Below are 23,847 nucleotides of genomic sequence, written 5' to 3' on the forward strand. Positions count from 1 at the left end.
TATAGTGAACTGTTACCCTTATTTCTTGTATCTTGATTGTTCGATTCAAATTCATTTACTTGTGTTCTAAAATACAAACTTCTTTCAATAAACGTCAACCACACGATGTGGATTTTCTGACTTAGAAGCATTAATAGTCTGCAATTCATAATTGTAATCGTATTCATAGCTCAATAAATACTGTGTGTGTGTGTGAAGGGGGGCCAAAATCATGACACACACTTAGCCCCCGACGTTTTAATGATTTAATGATAATGACAATGATTTTATCACATACATTATAGGACCGTAGCACAAATACGTGACCGTAGTTTGTGAGGGAAGTGTGCTGGACGCCGAAAATTCAGGGGGCGTCGTAATGGGTGTCCGCCCCTCCCATAGAACGTCTTTAATCCGCCACTGGTACTAAGTGAGGTGAGTCTACCATTTTGATACATGAAACTTCACCAACATACTGACGACTCAGTGCAGGGGTGCCCACAGGGGGCGGGGGAGGGCTTCATGATGCGCCTGCGTCATGCAAATTTTTGTGGGAACCAAATTTTATACCAATTCTATATATCTTCACACAAAATGGGGGATCGTTTCGTTTGATTGGCTTGTTATTGATTTTTAGTTATGGTTATTATGTACAGTTTTTCTACGTACCTGTGGGTGGGTGATTGCGGCGATGAGGTTGAAATGAAACACCACCTCTTATGCCTTTAGAATCAGTATGAAAAGGGGGCGAACATGCACAAGGTTAGTCAAGCAGACAAACTGTTAAGAATAAGGTTCAATACACTAACTGGCAGTGAGCCTGAGCACTTTTGTACGTTTTATGTTAGCAAACATGAAAGTGAGCCTAAAGTAAACATATATTGCTTAAATACGTATGTATTATATTGTTCCGCAAATTTTGTTTGACCAAAATAATTTGAGTAAATAATTCGGCATAAAGGGGGTGGGGTGTTCTACTATTTTGGGGGGTGTGCGTCATAGTCCTTGGGGGGGGGGATGGGCACCCCTGACTCAGTGTGACCACCACATCGCCAGAACGTTCATCAGTCCAATTCGGCAGAACACAGCAGTGTAATCGTTCGTCCGAAACCGGATCGAAAGTGACCAGAAAATTAGGTAACGGTATCTCTCATGCGATGCGAATCTTGCTGTTACGTCAGATGAACCTGCCACAGTTTTTCCTCGTTCTGGCCATATGATTTCGGCTCCTCGCTTCGCAAGTTTCATGGCAAGGCCACGAAGCAGTTCACAGTGGTGCATTAGCTGCATCTGACAGCGGACGGAATCCTTGGTTGTCACAACAGGTAATGTGTTGCAGTTTCGCTATTTAGTTTCCACGGTGTAAAGAGTGATATATCCTTCACCACGTCCACGTGGTATCAATTAACGCGGTGTTTCTTCAGAACAGAACTACACATGATATTTCAGTTCTGTCGATTATGTTCATTTCCATATATACGAAGATATGACATATTCTAATTACAGAGCAATATGTCGATTGTTACTATTATTACCAAACGCAATTAGAAATGTCTTTGTGTTCCCTCACAGTGTTATAAGATACATCTTGTAAAATGGGTTATAACTTTTCAACCACCGCTTTTGGCTACCAAGAGAAAGGAAACTACCCTTGAAATTGCCATGCTTGGCACAGGATTGGAACCTAAGACTTTTCCTTAGAACCGTCATATAGATTATGAGTCCGCTCCATGAGCGAAACCTTGCTCAGTGAGCATATCCCGTCTCCGTACTCCGAAATGCATCCACGCATAAACAAGAGTTGTCTATATTCCATTTCCGGAATGTCTGGAGTAAGAGAACGCGAACGTGTTCTTAGCGCACGTTGCGGCTGTGTGCCTCGTCCAATGAACGCACGGGGGGAGGGGACCGCGCGGGAGGGGGCGACTCGACTGGTCTAGTAGTTCTGTAGTAAACATGACAGCTCGCAAGCCTACTAGGGGAATTCTGCATTCATCACCCTTCCCCACCTAGTCTGGCCCCGCCCACAAGCTTTCCCCTCTGCACGTCGCTACTCCAGACATTCCGGAAAAGGAATATACATTGTCTGTGTGTAGACAATGTAGTTTATGTAAAACGTGTAAACGTCGACCTCCGCGGCAGAGTGGTTAGCAAAGTGCACTACGACTCAGGGGTTCCAGATTCGAATCTGAGCATGGCCACTTTTGGTGAATCCCGAAGATGGAGATGAATGATGATATTGTTGAAGGGGCACTTACAAAGAACACTCATGCCATGTAATGATGTAACAAAATGCCTTCGATCAATTCGTGCATTGCATATTTTTTTCCAAACTTAATAATGGGGTGGGCAAAATTTTAAATCGCCAGTTTTGGACCACACGGGTTCTACACAGAAGGTAGAATTACACAACTTTCAGTCGAGACTACATAAATGAATGAATTAGTTTGTTTTACGCCGTTTTCCTGACACTTTTGGCAAATCGCGACGATGAGTGATGATATCATGAAATTGATGAAGGATTTGTATGCATAGTATATTATGTTCAACATAATTGGCAGATGTATCCTGTGCTGAACTAATAAATAATAATAATAGTAACAACCCGAGATCCTTAGAGTCGTAGCTCGCTCTGCTAACCACTCCGCCACGGAGGTCTGCTTCGACTTCCACATGCCTATTGTCTACATTATATTTTTCCCAATAGCCGATGCTCGGAAGAGAATCCTAAAAGTTCATGTCGTAAATAGGCTTGTTTTAAGCTGAAATTGAATCAGTGTGTTGCAAAAATGGCAGTTTTTCTCAAAGAGCATCGTAAATTAATTTTTCGTGCACTGGACTATATAAATCATAAACATATAATTCATACAGACGTAGACCTAGAATCTAGAGCAGATCACTGCTCTGACGTCATCCTTGCTCTAACAAGGATTATTCTGACACTGGCCATATCAATCCCTTTAACGCAAATCTTCTGCATGTATGAATATTGATTTCCGCATATTGATATTGCACCGTTTTTGGAATTGGCGTGTGATAACTTTCGTGATAATGTCGCAGGCGATCGGTAGCCTTGTGGGGGAAATGTCTGCTTGATCCAATAACAAAGCATCACGAGAAAATATTTCCTAAGGTGTAATGACCCTGACGTCAATACATACATAATATCCAACTTACGTTCCGCATTATGTACGGCGATTTGTTACTCGGCTGTGTTACGAACCATTTGGGTAGTGTGGCAAATGCGGCGCTAGAACTTGTTTTGTGGTAAAGGAAGTGGTATGAACGAACTTCTTTCAGTATCAAAATATTAATTATTACTTATCTTTCTGCTTTTGACGATGCCAATGTTTCAAGTGAGAGTCGCGGCGGTACGGTCGGTATGTCGTCTGACACGTGGAAGACTCGTATTCAATTCCCGTTGTGGGCGTTTTCAAGTGGAGAATTTTTACAGAAATATTTCTGTATGGTATCATACGCACATGCGGCTCTGGGGTTCACCCAGTCTCCAATAAATGGGTACCTGAGGACATCACCTCCACACTAACACATATAACTTAACGGCATGTTGCAGGGCCGGAGTGTTAGCAACGCCAGGGATCGCGGGTTCTAATCTCAGCGGTGAGTGTCCCTTCATCATATCATTACTCATCCTCATCTTCGGGATTAGCCAAAAGTGGAAGAAAAGCGAAGTAAAGTAATGGAAATAAATCAAACAAGTAATGTACAGTGAGTACCTTTACCAGTGTTTTTAAGTCTTGTATGCTTTTGTTCTTTTTTTTGCTTTGCAAATTTTAATATTACTTTACATTTTGTTTATTTAGCAATTCTTATAGAGTACTGGAAGACATTGGTATCTTGTTTCCGAGGTATTTTAAATTTACCTTAAGCAAAGAAACATTATTTATTGGGACAACCACATTTAATTAAAGTTCGTAGTCTCCCTGCGGTTATCAAAGGGTGTGTCGCGAAAATCGACAACTTATTATTAAATTGGGAAAGCATGAACATATACAAAATTGGATTAAATATGCCAGGTAGGAAGAGTTAATTAAAAAAGAACACTCTACTGTACGGATTTGCTGCTATATTCTACATGTTACTCTGCGGCTTAAATAACAATTGCATAATGTAGAACAGAAACAGTGATTTTCGTAAGACACCCAAATGTTTGCGGAATGACGATCCACTCTGTAGTATAATTTCAATTTAAATAAATAAATGTGTGTATGTATGTGTCTCTAGACGTTTATTCCATTAATCTAGCCTCTAAAGGAGTGAGCTTTTCGGAAAACATCCAAACTTCTCTTCAACGAAAAACGTATTACTTGTGGTAGTAACTTTTTGGACTGCATTTTGTAGGCTTTGTGGGTCTTGTGAATTCGTGATTTCATCAGTCTTATCTTATCACCCTTCATCTTCGTGATTAGCCATAAATCAATCAGAAACCTCAAAAATAGCTGGTAGCAGTCCACACTCACTTATGCAAGTCCTGCGAAAATAATATCTCGCTGCAGAAAAAGTTTCCCTATTGGTTAACTGGTGGGGTTTGGAAATACTCTCCCATTGGCTGAGTGGGGTGGACGACATTTCTGAAATCTTTGTCACCGTTACATTCTCCCGAGGAGTATAAGGTCAAATGCAGTGACGTAGCAAACTGGCTTCTACCTTGTGGATGAGGGACTTCGATGGTAAGGTATTTATTTAAACTTTATCCGTTTAGAGTTGTATAAAATCAGTGTCTGTTAGTATCGACTACCGGTATATAAGAAACTAAGACATGGTATTGTAATTTTGTTATTATTGTAGAGTAATCCAGTGAAATGCCGACATTCTCTAACCCACACCAGATTGTTCCGACATTCCCCTATTTTTTTTTCTTCGGGGAAGTTAATTTGTGGTAAATTTAGCGCTGAATTTACATTAACATCCCCATAAACGTTCATACCCCCTCGTGAAAATTCTGAACAAACCTATGGTTTTAACAGTATTCAAACTTAAAAAAAAACTGTAGACTACTTTACGACACTTTTCTACCTCTCTAAGACAATCGCCACGATGAATGAGGGTGAATTGATAATAAGGGAAGAAATACATTGAAAAGTCCATGCATTACCAAGAATTCGAACGTAAGACTTTGTTGCAATAATATGTATCTCCTTTGGTATTATAAATATTTTTAATTAGTGAAAATTTTTGAAAATATGTAAAAATGTTTTGTTTTATTTCATTGCGAGGAGCAAGAAACTACTCGTTCTCGTACTAAAAGTGGTTTAGGCTATATTTTTTAAACTTTTAGTCTTTCCCGATAGATGAAAAATTTATAAGGGAGAAAATATATTTTTTTCACTAATATTTTATTCCGATCACATATTACTTTTGCATTATCGATAATCTTTTTTCCAAATATAATACATAGCCTACTTCCGTGAGGTTACAAGTTTAAAAGATAATGTCAAATCTTAAGAAACTGGGGAGAAACGAATCATATTTGTATCTGAAAATATTAAAGTTAGTAAAATTTTAACATTTAGACAAAATAATCTCATTCTTTGTTCTATTTTCAATTTCCAGCAATGAACTTCAACACAACAAAATGCTTCATTTCATCTGTGTCGATTGCTGTTTTGATCCAAACAATCCACGGCTCGCACATACTCGCGCTGTTTCCATTCGGATCCAAAAGTCACATGATCTACTATGAGCCTCTAATTACATCTTATGCCAGTAGAGGCCACCACGTAACGGTTTTTGCACCTTTCGAAATTTACGATAGAAATTCCAACCCAAACGTCACGCAAATTGTGCCTGCAGGACTGATAGAATCTGCATCTTCAAATTACATCGATGTACTGAACTTGAGACGCACAAAAACAGCACATCACCTCCAGTTTTTGATGCCAGCGATTGGAAAATCGGTGTGTGACTTCTTTCTTCAGTCCAAAGAGCTTAAAGACTTGCTAGACGGCAAGAGCAGCTATGACGTCCTGCTCCTTGGTAATATTTTCAACGAATGTGCACTGCCTGTTGTGCACAAACTTAATGTACCTTACATTGCTGTAACTTCGGCTGGTCTTGTACCGTGGTTGGACAATGCAGTGTGGAATCCTCAACCTTGGTCGTATGTACCGAACCTCTATTTGTCGTATAGCGATCACATGGACTTCTGGGAACGCTTCTACAATGCCATTTTCTCGATTGTTAGCTTGAAGTGGAGAGAGTGGACATATCTTCCAGCCCTAGACGACATTGTTCAACGACACCTGGGACCTGGAATGCCACCTATTGTGCAGATGGAAAGAAACGCTAGTCTCGTATTCATGAACAGTGACCCGAGTGTGGACTATCCAAGACCAAATCTGCCCTCTATAATCGGACTAGGGGCTATTCATTGCAAACCTCCAAATACGCTTCCAAAGGTGAGTTCACTTATTTTCTTATACATATTAGTGTATTAATGCAACACGGAATTTATACATGTATAATTTGTTTCATTATCAGCACTTACTGTCAACTTGTAATCAAAGGGTTCCGGGTTCGATATTCGGTAGAGACAAATTGCCCACTGGTTTTGATTCCAATTTAAAATGTAGGTCCAGTCCCAATTAACCTATACTGGCATAAAGGTGAACTTAAAATAAACTGAAGAAAATTAAATAAAAGTAGTTGTGGCAGATATTAGCTCATCTGATTTTCTAGTAAAATTCCCCAAAAGGTATAGTAATAATAAGTTTAGTATTATTATTTTATATTAATAGTATTTATTATTGATTCTATGTTTCCTATTATGTAATAAATTTAATTTAAACAACCTGAACATCCGTCTACAAAAAAATCTGGCGACGCCCTTGCATACATTGGTCTCACTTAAATTTTCCTAAGCTGACCTCTTTGGCGAAGTGCCAGCGTAATACACTACAAAGTTTCAGGTCCCAGGTTCGAACTCTTGTCGGGTATGGATGCTTGTCTCCAGTGGCGGAATTGGGTTCCAAAATCGGGGGGCAAGATGCCAACATTGGGGGGGGAGGGCAAATACAGTATATTTCCCTTTGTATGTAAGGTTTAGCATAGTGCGGGAGCAATAGTGGGGGGCATCTGCCCCCTCGCCCCCCCCCCAATCGCCGCCACTGCTGGTCTCATAATTTTTGTCATCATACATTCTCATCGTCTCGATTAGCCCATGAAAAAAGACGTAAAACAATTGCCAGAAAGTGTATATCATCATCGAGTTTTTGCACAATGTGACCTTGCTTATGGACTTGAAAAAATCGAATCAGACGAAGCAGTTTTCCCGCTCACGAATCAAGACGGAAACAGACGAAACAAAAAGAAACCTACTGTGGCCTTGGAAGCATTCTCTTGGTGCAATTTTTTGTCCTATGCCCGCGGAAGAGGAAATTAGATACCATTGTCAGGACTTCGGGAAAAGTGTAAAAAAACATGAGAAAACTGCTTGTGCAAAATGATGTTTCGTAACCTTTCCTGGAGCAATTTATTTTAATAACATAACACAGATATTGACAAAGTGAGATTAACAGAAGAGGGACTGGGTATATCTATTCCCTTTACCCTGCGAGATAAAATATCCGTGGCAAACCAAGGTTAGTTTTCGATAATGATCGATCAGTTACTTCATTTACAAACACGTTGTACAAAGAAGCGATTTGTGTGTTTTTCATTGGAAGTAAAACGTTCAAAGTAAATTAGCTGTCAATTCAACGTCAACATTTCAATTTGTCATTAACGATGAAACGTTAAGGTAGAAAATCTCCATTTTAACGAACTGAGAAGTGGAGAAAAATTGTCAAATTTTTATCAAAATGAAAATGAAAATCATGCTTTTAGTGGTGTAATCGCAGGTAAAATCGAAATTCTCACGCGGAAGATCTTATCTTGCTCTGAGCTCAACCAAAAGGCATATCGCCCAGAGAATGAATTAGATAGTCATGTTATGTTCCATGTTGATAATTTGGTGCATCAATTCTTGACACTCAGACGATATTTCCTGTATCTACCTTTCCTCTCCTCTCCTCTTCACTTTATTTGCTTCTTCTTCTTCTCTCCTCTGCTTCTATCTCACATTGCCTCCTGCTCTCCCTCCTGTTTTCATTCCACTCTTCTCAACTCTCGACTCCACTGCACCCTTCTCCTCTCCTCTTCGTTCTTCATATACCTATTTGTTGTAACGGTTGCTTCATTGAAAGAGAATGGCCCAATATCTTTATTATGCTTGAGCTTACACATTTCGGACTATCTCTCACGTTCTTCACCACGACTCTTCGTGTTTATTCGCTTCACCACTAATGTGGAACGTTGCCTCGTCTGAGAAAAGAACACGTTCAAGGTAATCATTACTTCTGTTCTGGATACCGTAGTGCCTGCAAATTCAGAGCGACGGGTAAGCTCTGTTGGTTGCAAAAATCGGGACAACTTGGACCTTGCACGCGCGGAACAGCGAACTTTATATAAAACTTTGTGCACAGTACTCACACGTGAGGCACGACGGACTGTTTTTTTTTTACTTCGAGCAAAATACTCTCGCATGATCGCATCACTCTACATTTTCTCCCGATGTCAGTGACCCTTCGTGGAAGATCAAATACACTTAGTGTTTCTTTGAACTTCGCATACCACTACTTACGTTTTTGGCATCAGATTTTGTCCTGGTTGTGTCATAATTGCGAACAGTCCTAATTGCGAACAAGGCTTACATCGTCCTAATTGCGAACACATAAAAGTGAAAAATAATCCCATGTCCTAATTTCGAACACATGTAACTGAAATACCTGTTATAAAAAACAATTACGTCTGTGACCCAGGGGGACAGGTAGTTTAAATTGTAACAACTGTAGCTAACCTGATTGACAGCGCTAACAGCGTTAAGAACAGCGTTATGTGTCTTGAAATTTGAGTAAGTTCAAATTTAGAATCAAGTTAATAATTATATTAACTCTTTTCAATTATGAATTGTGTCGTATGCACTCGTACAGAAAAGAACAGGTCACACTTTGATTATTAAATTGTTCATACTTTGCCGACGACTTAAATCATGTCGGATTTTCTATATATTCTAACTGACATGCTTCAATATGAACTGCAACTATTAAGCCAAAAGTCACCATAAGACACTGACCATTGTCAAGTCTGCAAGTGAGTTAAAAAGTCAGGAAGTGTGAGAGAAAGTTGTAGTTCCCAAAGTAGAAAAATGTGTTCGCAATTAGGACACAACATTTCCAGGTAATATAGTGTTACTCGTGTTCAGGTAAGAAGTGTTCGCAATTAGAACTGTTCGGAAGTAGGACTGTTCGCAATTAGGAGGACACCTTTATCCTTCCGTACTTGGTCTGTGAATAACTTTGAAAATATTTTTGTATTATTATTATTTCCTGGACACACTTCCTGTTTCACCTAGGGGTCTGAAACGAAAGAAACTTGGTGTGTTTCTCACACCTTGCCATAAGTTTCACATCTCTATCTCAAAAACTTCATCAGATACAAACTAAAGTACAGCATTGGACTACTTTCGCTCGCTCGAACTCGTTCGAGTCTCCTCCCACGATCGAGCATGCTACGCTCGAGCGTTTACAATGGATTTTAATATGACAATAATTGTATGTAAAATATCCGTCCTGGCAGTTTCAGCACACAATCTTTTATTTCATTTTCATATTTCACTGCAGTAGTAAGATAGACTTAATTACATTTTAACATGGAAATAATGACTATGATCACTTGGGTTTCAATTTCACTGCGTGTTTTCACACTTGAAGGCCCATAGGTGTAACTTGGCGGGAGCAAGAGGGGGCACTTGCCCCCCAATTTTCAGGTTTACTAAAATTTACAAGTTTGGGGACTGAGGAACAAAGTAAATACTTTAGAGTATTTGTGATTTCGCAAACGTCACAGTTATTTAACAAATAATTCTGGATGCTATTTTTATGGGATGGAAAATTTCCGAGCCTCTTCCTCCCATACCCAAGTTAAGCCCCAGGTTTGATTCCACCCCCTCGAAATTAGGCCCCAAGTCTAATTCTGTCCTCTCAAAATTAGGCCCCAAGTCTAATTCTGCCGCCTCAAAATTAGGCCCCGTCTAATTCTGCCCCCTCAAAATTAGGCACCAAATTTAATTCTGCCCCCTCAAAATTAGGCTCCAAGTCTAATTCTGCCCTCTCAAAATTAGGCCCCGTCTAATTCTGCTCCCTCAAAATTAGACCCCAAGTCTAATTCTGCCCCCTCAAAATTAGACCCCAAGTTTAATTCTGCCCCCTCAAAATTAGGCCCCAAGTCTAATTCTGCCCCCTCAAAATTAGGCACCAAGTTTAATTCTGCCCCCTCAAAATTAGGTCCCAAGTTTAATTCTGCCCCCTCAAAATTAGGCCCCGTCTAATTCTGCCCACTCAAAGTTAGGCCCCAAGTTTAATTCTGCCCCCTGAAAATTAGGCCCCAAGTCTAATTCTGCCCCCTCAAAATTAGGCCCCAAGTTTAATTCTGCCCCCTCAAAATTAGGCCCCAAGTTTAATTCTGCCCCCTCAAGATTAAGCCCCAAGTTACGACCATATGCCCACTACCACAGAAAAATTACGTTTATAGGTGAACTACTGGGCTTTGAGCGTATACTGCTAGTTTTATCCGTTCGAGCGTTATTCGTCTTAATTCCGTTCGTCATCTAGCGTCGTCCGTGCAAACTAGTTTACCCTCGAGCGAAATTCTCTCACTGCAGCACTCTTAGTGCAAACGTTTGTATTCAGGGAGGAACTTCGTGGACACCCTGTATGATTAAGGATTCAGATATCGGATCCAGAATTCTAGATTTGGATATCAGATTCAGAGCTCAGAATTGGAGATTTGAATATAGATCCAGGACACGGCATTCGGATCCAGAATTTGAGAGTTGGATGGGCGATCGCAAATCCAGATTCGAAAATCCACCCTTACCTAATTTGAACTTGATGCCAGAATCATGCGTTATGCCATGATTATAACGTTTTGCGCGTGGTACTGAAGTTTGACCTGAGCAACAAGTTACACGAAGTAACATTTCGATTAACATTTCTACAATTCTTTAGAATTCTGAAAGTCTGTTTTCGTTGCAGGATCTCCAGCAATTTCTTGACGACTCTGGGAAGGATGGATTCGTGATATTTTCCTTGGGATCTGTTCTTCCAGAGGTGAAGTTCCCTCAAGAAATTCTGGAAGAATTCGTGAAAGCTTTCTCCAGGATATCCCAGAGAGTCATATGGAACTGGAAAGCAGCGCCACCGACTGGGCTGACACCTAACGTGAAACTCGTGAAGTGGTTTCCACAGCAGGACCTGTTAGGTGGGTATCTTTCAATGCGTATTAATTGATTGATATGATTGATATGCTTTACTTTATTTCGCTTTTTGTGGCACTTTTGGCTAATTTGCGAAGATGGGAATGAGTGATCACATGATAAAATTGATCACAAACATCCATACCCAGGCCGGGATTCGAACCCGGGACCCCTGGCGTCGTAGCGCATGTGCTAACCACTTACGCGTATTAAGACCCCATAATTACTCTAACCAATAAACTCAGGCTCTCTTCCAAAGTTTTTAGACTGACTAGCCTGACACAAATTGTAAAGAAACTCACTCTCTTCAAGATGTGTCGGCAATAGTTCCTTCACTTCTTCTCTCCCTCTCCCTCTCTCTCTCTCTCTCTCTCTCTCTCTCTCTCTCCTCTTTATACTCTCTTTACATCTTTTATCTTCCCTTTATCCCCTTGTTTTTGTCTTCTTACTCTTTTCTAGTTTCTTCTTTTTCCTCTTCAATTAATGTATTCTCTATTTTCCCTCTATTTCTCTTTCAACCTCCCCTCTGTTCTCTTTTTCTAGTCTGTTTTCTTCCTTTTTCCATTTCCTCTTAGTTTTTTCGTTTCCCTTGTCAATTTTTGTCTTATATTTATTTTCTTTATCTCTCATATCTCTCCCCTTCATCCTTATTTTGTCCTGTTACTCTCTTCTCTTCTCCACTTCTCTCTTCCATTAATGTCTCTTTTCTCTCCCTTCTGTTCTATATCATATCTTTTCTCCTTCACTTTTCTCTTTTGGTCTCTCTCTTCCTTCTTATCTCTATTTTGCTCTTAGGCCTATCATTTATTTTCAGCTTTTCGCTTCTTTTTTCCCCCCTTTCTTACGTTTTATACTCAGTCCGAGCGTTTGATCTTCAAATCTTCACGTTCACGAAGGAAAGTGAATTAAAATAACCACCATAGAAGGTGCGTAATCCCAGGGGGGGAAAGGGGGAATTCCCCCAACAGCGATTTTGTCCTAAATTTCCCACCACCAAACTTTTCCGCGGCGAGAGTTTTTGTTCTTACAACAAACAAACAATTAGTTTGCGAGTCAAATATAGTCTACTTGAATAATATCGAAAACATACACAAAGAACGGACAACAAAGAGCCACAACTCTAAGGACACAGAACCCAGCAATCCTCAGAACACATAAAAGTCCGACTTGTGTTACATATCCCTCACTTTCATATTCGAGTTACGTTTAGCTAGGTAACCTGGCAGGAAATATAAGGAATGTGTTAACTTCAGCGCCAGCTCAGCGAAAAGAATTCGCCAGTATTTGCAGAGTGAAATGGGATGAGAGAAAAGGGGAGGAGTTTAGATCAGGGTGGATGCAAGCAAGTTGCGTCTTGCTCGCGACAGTTGAGCTTGGGGTTTAAAAAGGAAGAGAACAACACAGTTGTTCGGGAGTAAGAAAAGGGGTTTTGAGTCTTGGATACGAGAGAGAGTTTGATTCTGAAGGAGATTCAGGCTGTATTATGAAGAGTGAACGTGAGTTTTAGGAACTTGTTTGGGAGTGAAGTGCTGAGAAGCCCAAGACAATTTAAGAGACGAACTTCAGCAAGTGAGTGAGAGTTAATTAAGAAACTCTTTGATCTGTGCTTCGAGAACGAGATAGGTAATACGCTTTTCTCATGCCATCCTTGCCTTTGCACTCTTTAGGTCATTATAACCCAAATACAAGAGAGTTGCCATTCTTTAAAGGGTTATGTAAATTTAAGTTTATTTAGGTACCTCCCGCAGTTAGAAGATGCAGCCAAGCGAGAGCATACGGGCTACCGCTAACCTCAAATGGTAAGAATTACATTCATCTAAAGGCTCCACGTTCGATCCCCGAACCTTTAGAGGTTCACGGCACACACCAAAGGTGTGTCACGATACGCTTGTTATTTCTTCTCCATTTCTCAAAACACATAATAGCATTTAGATGTGAATTTTATATAGTAGGAAACAATTTTTTTTAATGTCTCTTAATTTTTGCTCCTCACCCTTTAGTCACGCAAAGCATTGTTCATAGTATATTAAAATCTTTAATTTGCAATCGAATTTTGAATGAAGGACAGTCGATATAATATATTGTATATTTTTATATTATATTTTATAATACGTATAATTTGATTATTTAATAATTGACACACATACACACATACACATACACGCACACACTACCTTGTGTGTGAGAGAGAGTGTGTGTGTCAGTCTGCTCCTTCCCCCCACCAATCTGCAGTGATTTCGTACCCTGCCACCATAGAAACACAAGCATGTGGTATTCAATATTCTTCGCTAGCATCTAATGTGATGCGTGAGAAGGCTTTCATCAGAGCAAGTGCAAAGTGAGACAGGTTACGTCGAACCTACATATGACAGACCTGTGTTTTTACTACAGATCCAGTACGTTAAGCAACTACTCCAAAATTTAACAGTTTTTGAACGCGCTTTTATTAATTGATAACATATTCTTCATATTATTTATTTCCGTTGACCCATGTCCATAGGTATGGAAATCGTCATATAACAATGCATACAGTAATAAAATATTAATACAATTTTAGACAAGGATTACAGTAATGATTTTAAGAACTACTACATGAAGGAAATCCAAATACACTAATAAAATATTAATACAATTATAGACAAGAATTACAGCAATGATTTGAAGAACTACTACATGAAGGAAATCCAAATACACTAATAAAATATTAATACAATTATAGACAAGAATTACAGCAATGATTTGAAGAACTTCTACATGAAGGAAATCCAAATACACTAATAAAATATTAATACAATTATATGCAAGAATTACAGCAATGATTTGAAGAACTTCTACATGAAGGAAATCCAAATAAAGGATACACTATTGGAGTGAAATTACATACAATATTTAAGGTGAGCACAATAATAAGCGAAGAAAATTTTTTAGTGTAAACATAAAATGTAAAAGTGAATATGTAACTTATACAACATGGAAGAATGCAATATATATACAGAACCGATTAATGATCATTTAGGCACAATAATAGCATATAGTGAATACTTCGTACATGATAATATAAATAGTATAATTCTATTTTCTGTACAACCAACTCTCTTTGTTGACAATTTATGTAATTTAATATTTACAAATTTAGAAATTCATTTATTGAGTAAAAACAATGTCGTAATAAGAATTTTATTGATTCCCTCTTAAATTGGTTAGGGGAACGTGTCCTAAAATGACATACGGTAAGGAAAAAATGCTCTAGCAAGTGTATTAATTGCAACTCTTTGTTTATTTTTTACATATTAAGAACTCAAAGCATTACCTTTTATATTGTACAGTTGAAAATAATATATGTTATGTTATATACAAAGGTTTTTTGAAAAATGCAACAGTGTGTCTTGCTTGCTTGAGTTGCTTGAGTTGGTGTTTTAAGTCCACTTTATGCACAGCAAGGCTAATCGGGACTGGACCTACAGTTTAAAGTGGGATCCGAACCACTTGTGCCTCCACCCGGTATCGAACCCGGGACCCCTTGATTACAAGGCAATGACGCTACCACTGCGCCATGGGGGAGGCCCATCACAACAGTGTGTCATTTTACCCGAGGTACTTAGGTAAAATGACATACCCATTTATAACACGTAATTGAATCTTACATACCCATTCATATAACACGTAATTGAAACTTTTTACTTGCATAAATCGCAAGTAAATGTCCTTGATGTCTTTGGTACACCAGCACACTCATTGTGCGCCCACATTGAACTTTGTATGCACTTCAGCCATGTTTACTTAGGTTTCGAATGACTGAATAAGTCATTGCAATAGATGCATGGCGCATCGTCATCACTATCATGTAGCTCAGAATCATCATCGTCATTATCATCAAACTGAAGTTTAATCTTGGCTTGTCGAGCTGCCCGTCTTGATTCTAACAGTTTCTTCTCTGCAACTTTTGTCTTCACTTCGGCGAGATAAGGGCTACCTGTTAAGACTTGTGGTCCCTCATGCTTCCTTTTTCTGGAGGACCAGGCCTGGGATGTAGAGAGTAGTGGTGATATGTCGATTGGTCTGAGCAATGAGGGTAATGAAGTTGCAGTTACATATGTGTTACCACAAGGTGATGGCATTGCAGATGGCGGAGGAAAAGATTGTGCAATTTCGGTTACAGGAGTCAAAGCTGGAAATGATGATGATTCGGCCGCAGTTTCAGGTGTATCAATTCCTGGCTGTGTCCCACCTTCCCACTGGCGGAAAAGTTGTTTGGTAACGACCCAATCCTTTATCAACTCCAACCACCTGCTTGTTTTTCCCCTCCACTCTCATTCGCAGCGTAGCCTGGGGAACGCAGAATGTCTTGGATGCACGTTGCCAACCCATTTCTCCATTGTTTATTGCATTTATAGCACGTTGCATAGTGTCCTTATGCCATGACTGTCTGTCAGTTTTTCTTACGTACTCTCCAACCATTATTTCTGTAGCCAAAATAATAATAAAAGAAAACATTTTCAGTCTGCTTTCCATAATGTCTACAATAATTCAGTTACAATAGTGATTTATTTAATTAACTCTAGCCATTACTGGTATTATTTACACATTGAACAACTTTCAACACTTACATATTTTACGCCTTAGCAATAATAGAATTCCTATTAAATGTGTAGGTCCACAAAAATATTTACTCTGGTAAAATGACATACTACGTCATTTTATCCTAGTTAAGAGTATGTCATTTTACCCTCTGTCATAACCTCAAACAGGTGTGTAAATGCTCGCGTTTATGAATACTTGCAAGATTTTACAATGGGTTTATAATAATCACAATATAACTATTTTCTTACCTTATTTATACAAATGTTGGCCCGCTTATTGTAATTATAGAAATCTGGCATCAAACAATGATCACACCTCAAACTTTTACAACTCCGTATTTAAGGATTACGTTCCTGTTCCGAAATCCTTTACACAATGGCACCGCCACTCACACAGGTTCTTTGTTGTCTACTACAGTACACAATCAGAGACTGAAAAGTACTGCCCCTTGCAGCAGTAACGAGAAACTCAAAGTATGTCATTTTATCTGAGTATGTCATTTAAGGACAGGTTCCCCTACTTGATTCCATTGTTTTCATGTGATCAGGTAATTTATTATACAGGTGGATACCTACTAATTTAGGACCCTTACAATTTAACTGTTTTGTAATTGAAACGCTTTCACGAGCAACGTTGGTACCAACAATTGCTGACAGAGACGTAAAGTTGAAGAAAAATAGTTTGTGGCTTCGAAAATATGATAGTTATACATTTTATGAACAGATGGAAGAGTTTTCTTCTACACCTTGGAACTTTCCGTTTGAGGAATGACGTATAAGCGAAAGCAGCATTGATTGTTGTGCTGTTTCTGTGGCATTTATTTTTTGTTGAATACAGTATTGTTCGTATGGCCGATTCAAATAATCAATTGTTACTGATTGTTCCTCGTAACTGTGGCATTAGGTTTCATCCTGTTTGTATCTCTTGAAAATGACACGTGTGAAATTTTGAATTGCATTGAATATTTCAAAAGGTTAGTGTGCTACAGCAGTGTGCGAATTAATGGGGGGGTACCAGGGATCCCCCCCCATAGAAAATTTTATCCCCGGCAAAAGAGAAGCATTTTTATCCTTCTCAGGGATGTTTTTCCCCCTCCAAGAAAATGGAATTGAAAGTATGTAGTACACCATATAACAAACAAACGAACAAAATAATTCGTGTCCATTAATGGTCGTCATCAATAATTTCCCTGTCAAAAAGTATGCAGCCTTGTGGTTAAAGGAGGACACCATTCTGAAACTGGCCAATCTTACCTAGCTGAGACAACAGCAGCCTGTCACCCACTTAGGTTTTCATGGCATAGTGCAAGTATTAAAGCTCTCACAAGAAACTTGTGGGTAGATTAGATGAACATTAAGTTTGAACTTAATAAATAAAAGAGAACATAACCCGTGACGCAACAGCCCGTGAGGGCCAGGGAACTTAAAATGGAAATCAAGTTTTTCGATGTTACTAATTCGAAAGCTCTATTTGTGCATTACTTTGGGTTTTCTTATGTAAATGTAATTAAGTGTTTGTAAATTACATGTAAATGTTATCATAAGGTTTTAATAACCTAGGTTAGAATCAATTTTCTATGTACTTAGAATCGCTAGGCTATAGTTTAGTAAACATATACAAATTTGCATACGCAAAAAAAATATGCTGAAATGAAATCACAAATACGCCACTGAGTGGACATCCCGCCCAACGAAAAAGCTTAATTCGCACAGTGTGCCACAGTGTTGTTAAATTTACTATGAATGAGACCACGTGAATAATCTGAACACGTTTAAGTTCTTTTAACTGATATTGTATTTTATACAGGGCACCCCAAAATCAGAGCCTTCATAACTCACGGAGGTCTCTTGAGCACCCAGGAGGGGATCTACCACGGGGTTCCAATGCTGGGGCTCCCCGTGTTCGCCGACCAAGACTGGAATGTAAGGAGGTCCGTCGTAGAGGGCACTGCTATCGAATTGGAGATCGGGAAAATCACCGCGGATGAGATTGTGCAATCGCTGGAGAAATTAATGAGTGACCCAAGGTACGTAATTTAATAGCATCTTACAGCGTCTGCGGTTGTTATCTGCAGGCTTTAATTCACTAATGAAAAGCCTATTGGAGACGATGCTTGCAAGGGCTTAAACAAAGAGAATGGCACGTGGGACCCTAACCTAAATACAGACTTAACTGCGTCATTGCAGAATGCGAACTAAACCTTTTCTTGCTTGGTTGATTGATTGATTAATTTGCTTCTTGTGCCACTTTTGACTAATTTACAAAGATGGGGTGAGTGATGACATGATGAAATTGATGAATGGGCACTCAGAAACCACCCATGCCCAGGCCAGGATTCGAACGCGGGACCCCTGGCGTCGTACCGTGATGTGCTAACCACTTTTTTTTTTTTAAAAAAAAAAAGGAATACCCCTATGCGGTAATATTCCCTGTCATTCATCATTTTCTCAACATTCGCACATTTCCATTTTTACTATATTCTCAGTTGTTCTCATTACGGGCAATCACAAACATTCATGTCCTAGCCGGGATTCGAACCCGAGATGGGCTAACCACTCAGCCACGGGGTCAGATTTTTTCTCCTAATTTTATTCATATATCCTAAGCCATTGTGTGACTGGCAGAAATCAGTAGCAGCATTAAAAAAAACCCTCATATTTACGGTTTGTACGCTTCTGATCAAAAAGTGGTGGCTATATGCGGGATGGGGTAAGGCGAAGGAGGTCTCTTACATCGTTTGGTTTCGTACCATAGTCATTATGGAACATATTTTTCATAAAGAACACTAAGTTGCTGACCAAGGCAGTTTATTAAGATATAAAAACACTTAACATGTAACGCTTCAACCCTGTACTGTCTGGCTGCCTTATCCGAGACCATGAACGGAAGTGCGCATGCGCCAACCGGACGCGTTCAGTGGCTAAATTCGCGATTAAAATTACCACCTGAGCGCTAGTGTCGCTTCCAATATGGCCCCTCTAAGTAGGATAAATCCTTGTTTACATTCAGCAGTAGTACAAAATAGCAGCGTGTTGTCTGTCATGACTGGTATGGTAGAAAACGTTTAAATTACGCATTATTTTTAAATATTGCGAATGCGATGTGAATTCCAGGTACTCTAACGAACGTGAAGCTGTACTGAGAACGAAGCATTTAGTTATGATAGGCAAAAATAAAATGCAGACGAAACTATGTATACGCACTGGTTGTCCAAAGTAGTGCTGTATCATCTGCACGTCATGTTGTAACTGGGGTTCTCGGAAATTATTTGAAAATAAAGGAATTAAATTGGCCTGTACTTGAAAAGCTGGGACAGGAGAAAATTGCAAACATATCGTTGCAGTTCTTTCTCGAAAGAGAAAGGCTGGTTTGATAATAATATTCACGATTTCATGACCAGGTTATACTCACTGAAAAAGGACATCGTACTGAATGAAACAGTAACATTAGCATGTCCACCTTTTTTTCTGGTTACATTTGACATTAATTCATTCTCAAACTATTTTCATCTTCTCTCTTAATCGACTTGCACCTGTTCCGAATTTCACACATACGTAATACCGGTAATACATGGACGCATTGGTTAAGACGCTTCATGATTTTTCGAAAAAAAAAGCTTTATTTATAAAATACAATTTAAAACTTTACTTTCATGGTAACATATATTTATCTCTCGAAAAATAAAGTAAGCAGACTCGTGCATCTTCGTAATTTCCTTGCCGAATTACAGTGTTATAGATATCCCCCATACCAATCTTCTGTCAATTACGTTTTCCTTGATTTATTAACAAATTTCACTTTGTTGATTCCACGGAGTGGAAACACGTGAAAACTTTTAATTTGTTCTGACTCAAAAAACGATTTAGAGCAAAAAAAAACCTGAACAGTAGACCTTACTCTCTCGCATATTCCCCATGCTTTATACGACTTCAACACAACGTATCCTACTTAGAGTACTTCCTGGAAATCCCAGATGGCATATCGGTTAATTTTAATCGCGAATAGGGGTGACGGAGCTTTGGACAGGAAGCGGGTTCCTTGAAAATCATCTGCTGTAGAAACAGCAATGAAGTTTCAACGTAGTAACATCGCCGCCAAAATACATACAGAGATGTTTACGAATTATGTAAGGGTTAGGTAAGCCAGTCATATGCTATATCAGCAAACAGAACATATCAGGAAAGTATTCATATCGTCACATTAGTAGATAAACTTGTTTGTGAACCAGTAGCTTTATTTTAGATCATTCAATTAAATTGATCTTCTTAGTAAATATTATAATTAGCACAAATGTACAAAACATTAATCAGGATAGTATTCAATAATAATAATAGTGTTGTATATAGTATTATAAGTATATATGTAGTAACTGAATGGCTTGTGACATTTTCTAGCAAAACGAGGGTGTTTTGTAGAATGTGCAACAGGGGGCAAAACGTCCCAATTTTCCTCATTCCACTTCGAAACGGTTTGTTGCCAATTGTAAGAGCCATCACAAATCACAAACACAACACAGAAAGCTGTAATAAACACAACAAGCAAACCCCCACAAGCGAAATACCACAGGGTAGTTCGGCGAGTGCTTCTCCCTGCTTCCCCTCTCGCGTTTGGAATCGTCCTTTCCAGGTAGTTTCGTCCTCCTTGGCCGGACTGTATCAGGGTCTTCCTCAGACGAAGAACTAAACTAAAATTAAGAAATACACACACAGAAAGATATATACACATAGCAGGGTGACTAGCCACGCAAAACAGGGTTGAAACGTTACATGTTAAGTGTTTTTATATCTTAATAAATTGCCTTGGTCAGCAACTTAGTGTTTTTTAATATGAAAATAAGGCTTAATTATTTTACAATATTTTTAATAATGTAAAGAGGATACAAAATTTCCATCTATGAAACTTAATATGAAATATTAATGATGAGAATGTAATCGAAGAAGTCATTGGTCAATCAAGGGATTCCTATTTGTGTGTCGGGTGTCAAACACATGCATTTCAACAATAAAATAATACATTTCACACAACATTTTGCAAAATGTTGCCCCCTCTAGCATTGACTTCACCCCCCCTACTAAGAATTCCTGGCTAAACGGGCCTGGCAGGAAGTCATTTTGCCCACAAAACTCACATCACGCTGTTCTCCTAATGTACAGGGTGGGCCAAAAGTCCCTTACCACCCCTTGTAAAAATCGTTTTAGTGGAAATTGATGAATAACAACCATGTGTGACCACATTAGGCCTAGGGGGAAGTCATAAGGTGGGGGTGCCCTTGACGGCGGCCATCTTGAAAGCCGCCATCATGGATACAAGTCCAGTTTTGTAAATAGGAAGGTAGGCATGCGATACATGATTTTAGGCTAGAATTTGATAAGGAAAACAATGGTGAAATCGTAATGTTGAAATCTTCATTTGTTAAAAAGTTACAGGCATTCAAATGTTGGAATCACACTTTTACATATGGTGCTCTACGTGCTCTACGTGAGCGCCCTCCAGCGCCACGCACGTGTGTAGTCGTTCACCCCAATTGTCCATGACCCTGCTAAGTGTGTCAGGTAAAATATCAGCACAGGCTGCAAAGATCCTTTCTTCCAGGTGAGCAACATTCCTGATCTTCTCGGCGTATACCTTGGCCTTTAAATGACCCCACAAATAAAAATCCAATGGAGTCAGATCGGGTGAACGTGCCGGCCACTCAATGGGACCACGACGCCCGATCCACCGTCCAGGAAATTGTTCATGCAGATAATCACGGACGTTTAGTCCATAATGGGGAGGTGCACCATCCTGTTGGAAAAATAAGGGAAATGTGCCATCCTCGGACAACACAGACGGCAGGATGAGATCACGCAACATTGCCAAATAATGATCAGCATTAAGGTTACCAGGAATGACGAATGGACGAATTAGTTTGGTACCCCATAGGCCGCACCACACCATAACTTTACCAGCTCCTACCAATTTACAGGGGTCAACCCAGTGAGAATTGGTAGCGGACCAATAGCGACAGTTTTGTTTGTTGACCTCTCCTTGCACATAAAAATTCGCTTCGTCGGAAAACAGGATTTTTGAGGTGAATGTGGGATCTGCTTCAAGTTGGGCAACTGCCCAGTCACAGAATTCCAGGCGTCGATCTGGGTTGTCTTCTGATAAATAATGTTGAAGTTGGAATTTGTACGGATGCCAATTGTTTTTCTTTAGGATGCGTCTGATGGATGTACGGCTGACACCACATGCCGCTGAGAGGCGACGAGTACTGCAGTGTGGTGATGTTGCAACAGATGCCAACACTGCTATGGTTGTGCCTTCGTGTGTTGCAGTAGTAGGTCTTCCAGACCTGGGTTTGTCCGCTACTGAACCAGTATCCATGAATTTCTGGAAGAGGTTGGCAACACTCACATGAGACACAGGATGTCGATCTGGGTGCCGTTCATTAAATTCAGCTGCTACAACCCTTGCACTCCTTCCACCCCATGCCCTTATTAACTCTTTCCTCTCCTCTGTGGTTAGTGGCATGATTTAGGCACCTGCAACAAATAAAAAATGAAGGTGTGATTCCAACATTTGAATGCCTGTAACTTTTTAACAAATGAAGATTTCAACATTACGACTTCACCATTGTTTTCCTTACCAAATTCTAGCCTAAAATCATGTATCGCATGCCTACCTTCCCATTTACAAAACTGGACTTGTATCCAAGATGGCGGCTTTCAAGATGGCCGCCGTCAAGGGCACCCCCTAGGCCTAATGTGGTCACACATGGTTGTTATTCATCAATTTCCACTAAAACGATTTTTACAAGGGGTGGTAAGGGACTTTTGGCCCACCCTGTACACTCCTCGAGCACGGTCGCCATTTTAAACTGACCTGCCATCTAATGACACCTTTACAAACCACTCACTGCTATTTTCAGCTATTCCGCATCAGTTTCTGACCTATTTACTGACTTCCCCTCGTACATATTATGATTATTATTTTTTTCAGTTACAAGATCAACATAGGAATACGGCAAAGGATTCTGAAAGACAAACCTGTCGATCCTGTGGAGCTGGGAGTATACTGGACAGAATATGTTATTCGGCACAGAGGAGCGCACCATCTGAGGACTGCAGCATTGAATCTGACATGGTTCCAAGTTTACCTACTAGACGTCGCTGCTGTGGCGCTCATCGCTGCACTTCTTGCTTGCTTTGTGGCCTGGAAAACATTAAAATTAACTGTTAAATATTTGATCAAAACCGAGAAATCTAAACGTGACTAAACTGCTGGAAGACATTTGTAAGATAGAGGACAGTTTTGTGTAAAATATTTTTTCATTATGTTAGTACCAGTATTTATATTTGACCTTTAAATCTTCGAATGCTTTCATAAACTATATTTGAAGGGTTCAGTACAGCTTCGTCATGGGCGTCCTGGGGGGGGAGCAAGGGGGAGGGGGTCGTGGCCTCTCCCTGAAAAAGGAAAGTTAACCAAAAATTATGTATTTCACACATACAATTCCATTTTAGCCACAATAATATGTGTTGCATGAACACCATAAATTCAAATTTAAGCAATGTTTTTTAGGGAACAACACTATTTTTGGGGAAAATGTGCCTTGTTTGCCCCCCCCTGGAAAAAATACCTTCCTTGCCCCTCCCTGGAAAAAATCCTGCGGACGTCCATGAGCTTCGTATAATACAAGGTGGTATTAGTTGCACGCATTTATGAACGAGCATAATGTAAATACTCATTTACACCATGATTTGTCAAGTTTTTCAAGGGTTTTTTTAATGTTAATTTTAAATCATCTGGCTAGAGGCGTAGAACCAGTCAGTCTTTGTCCAACCTCATACACACCCAATCAGCATACACAAAGCATTTTCAAAATCAGTTACAGTAGCAGCGATTGGGTGCCAAAACTAGGGAGGCAAGGACAATTTACTATGTAGTACGCTTGAAATGGTGCAGGGGCAAAAACTGGCAAAATGTGCCCC

General features: G+C 39.6%; 1 protein-coding gene across 1 annotated transcript in view; it reads left to right on the forward strand.

Annotated features, from left to right (window-relative positions):
• The window catches only part of LOC145990401 (UDP-glycosyltransferase UGT5-like), a 45,393-nt gene extending 22,214 nt beyond the window's left edge, over positions 1–23,179 (forward strand). Inside the window, exons 5-8 of the mRNA XM_083126097.1 lie at positions 5,554–6,398; positions 11,073–11,298; positions 17,681–17,900; positions 22,856–23,179. Of these exons, the coding sequence (XP_082982223.1) occupies positions 5,554–6,398; positions 11,073–11,298; positions 17,681–17,900; positions 22,856–23,132 (1,568 nt within the window). The 3' untranslated portion in view covers positions 23,133–23,179. The remainder of the gene's footprint in view (positions 1–5,553; positions 6,399–11,072; positions 11,299–17,680; positions 17,901–22,855) is intronic.
• The last annotated feature ends 668 nt before the right edge of the window (positions 23,180–23,847 follow it).

The sequence above is a fragment of the Lepisma saccharinum genome, chromosome 7 (assembly GCF_977018435.1).
Source record: "Lepisma saccharinum chromosome 7, izLepSacc3.1, whole genome shotgun sequence".
In the NCBI taxonomy this organism is placed as follows: Eukaryota; Metazoa; Arthropoda; class Insecta; order Zygentoma; family Lepismatidae; genus Lepisma; species Lepisma saccharinum.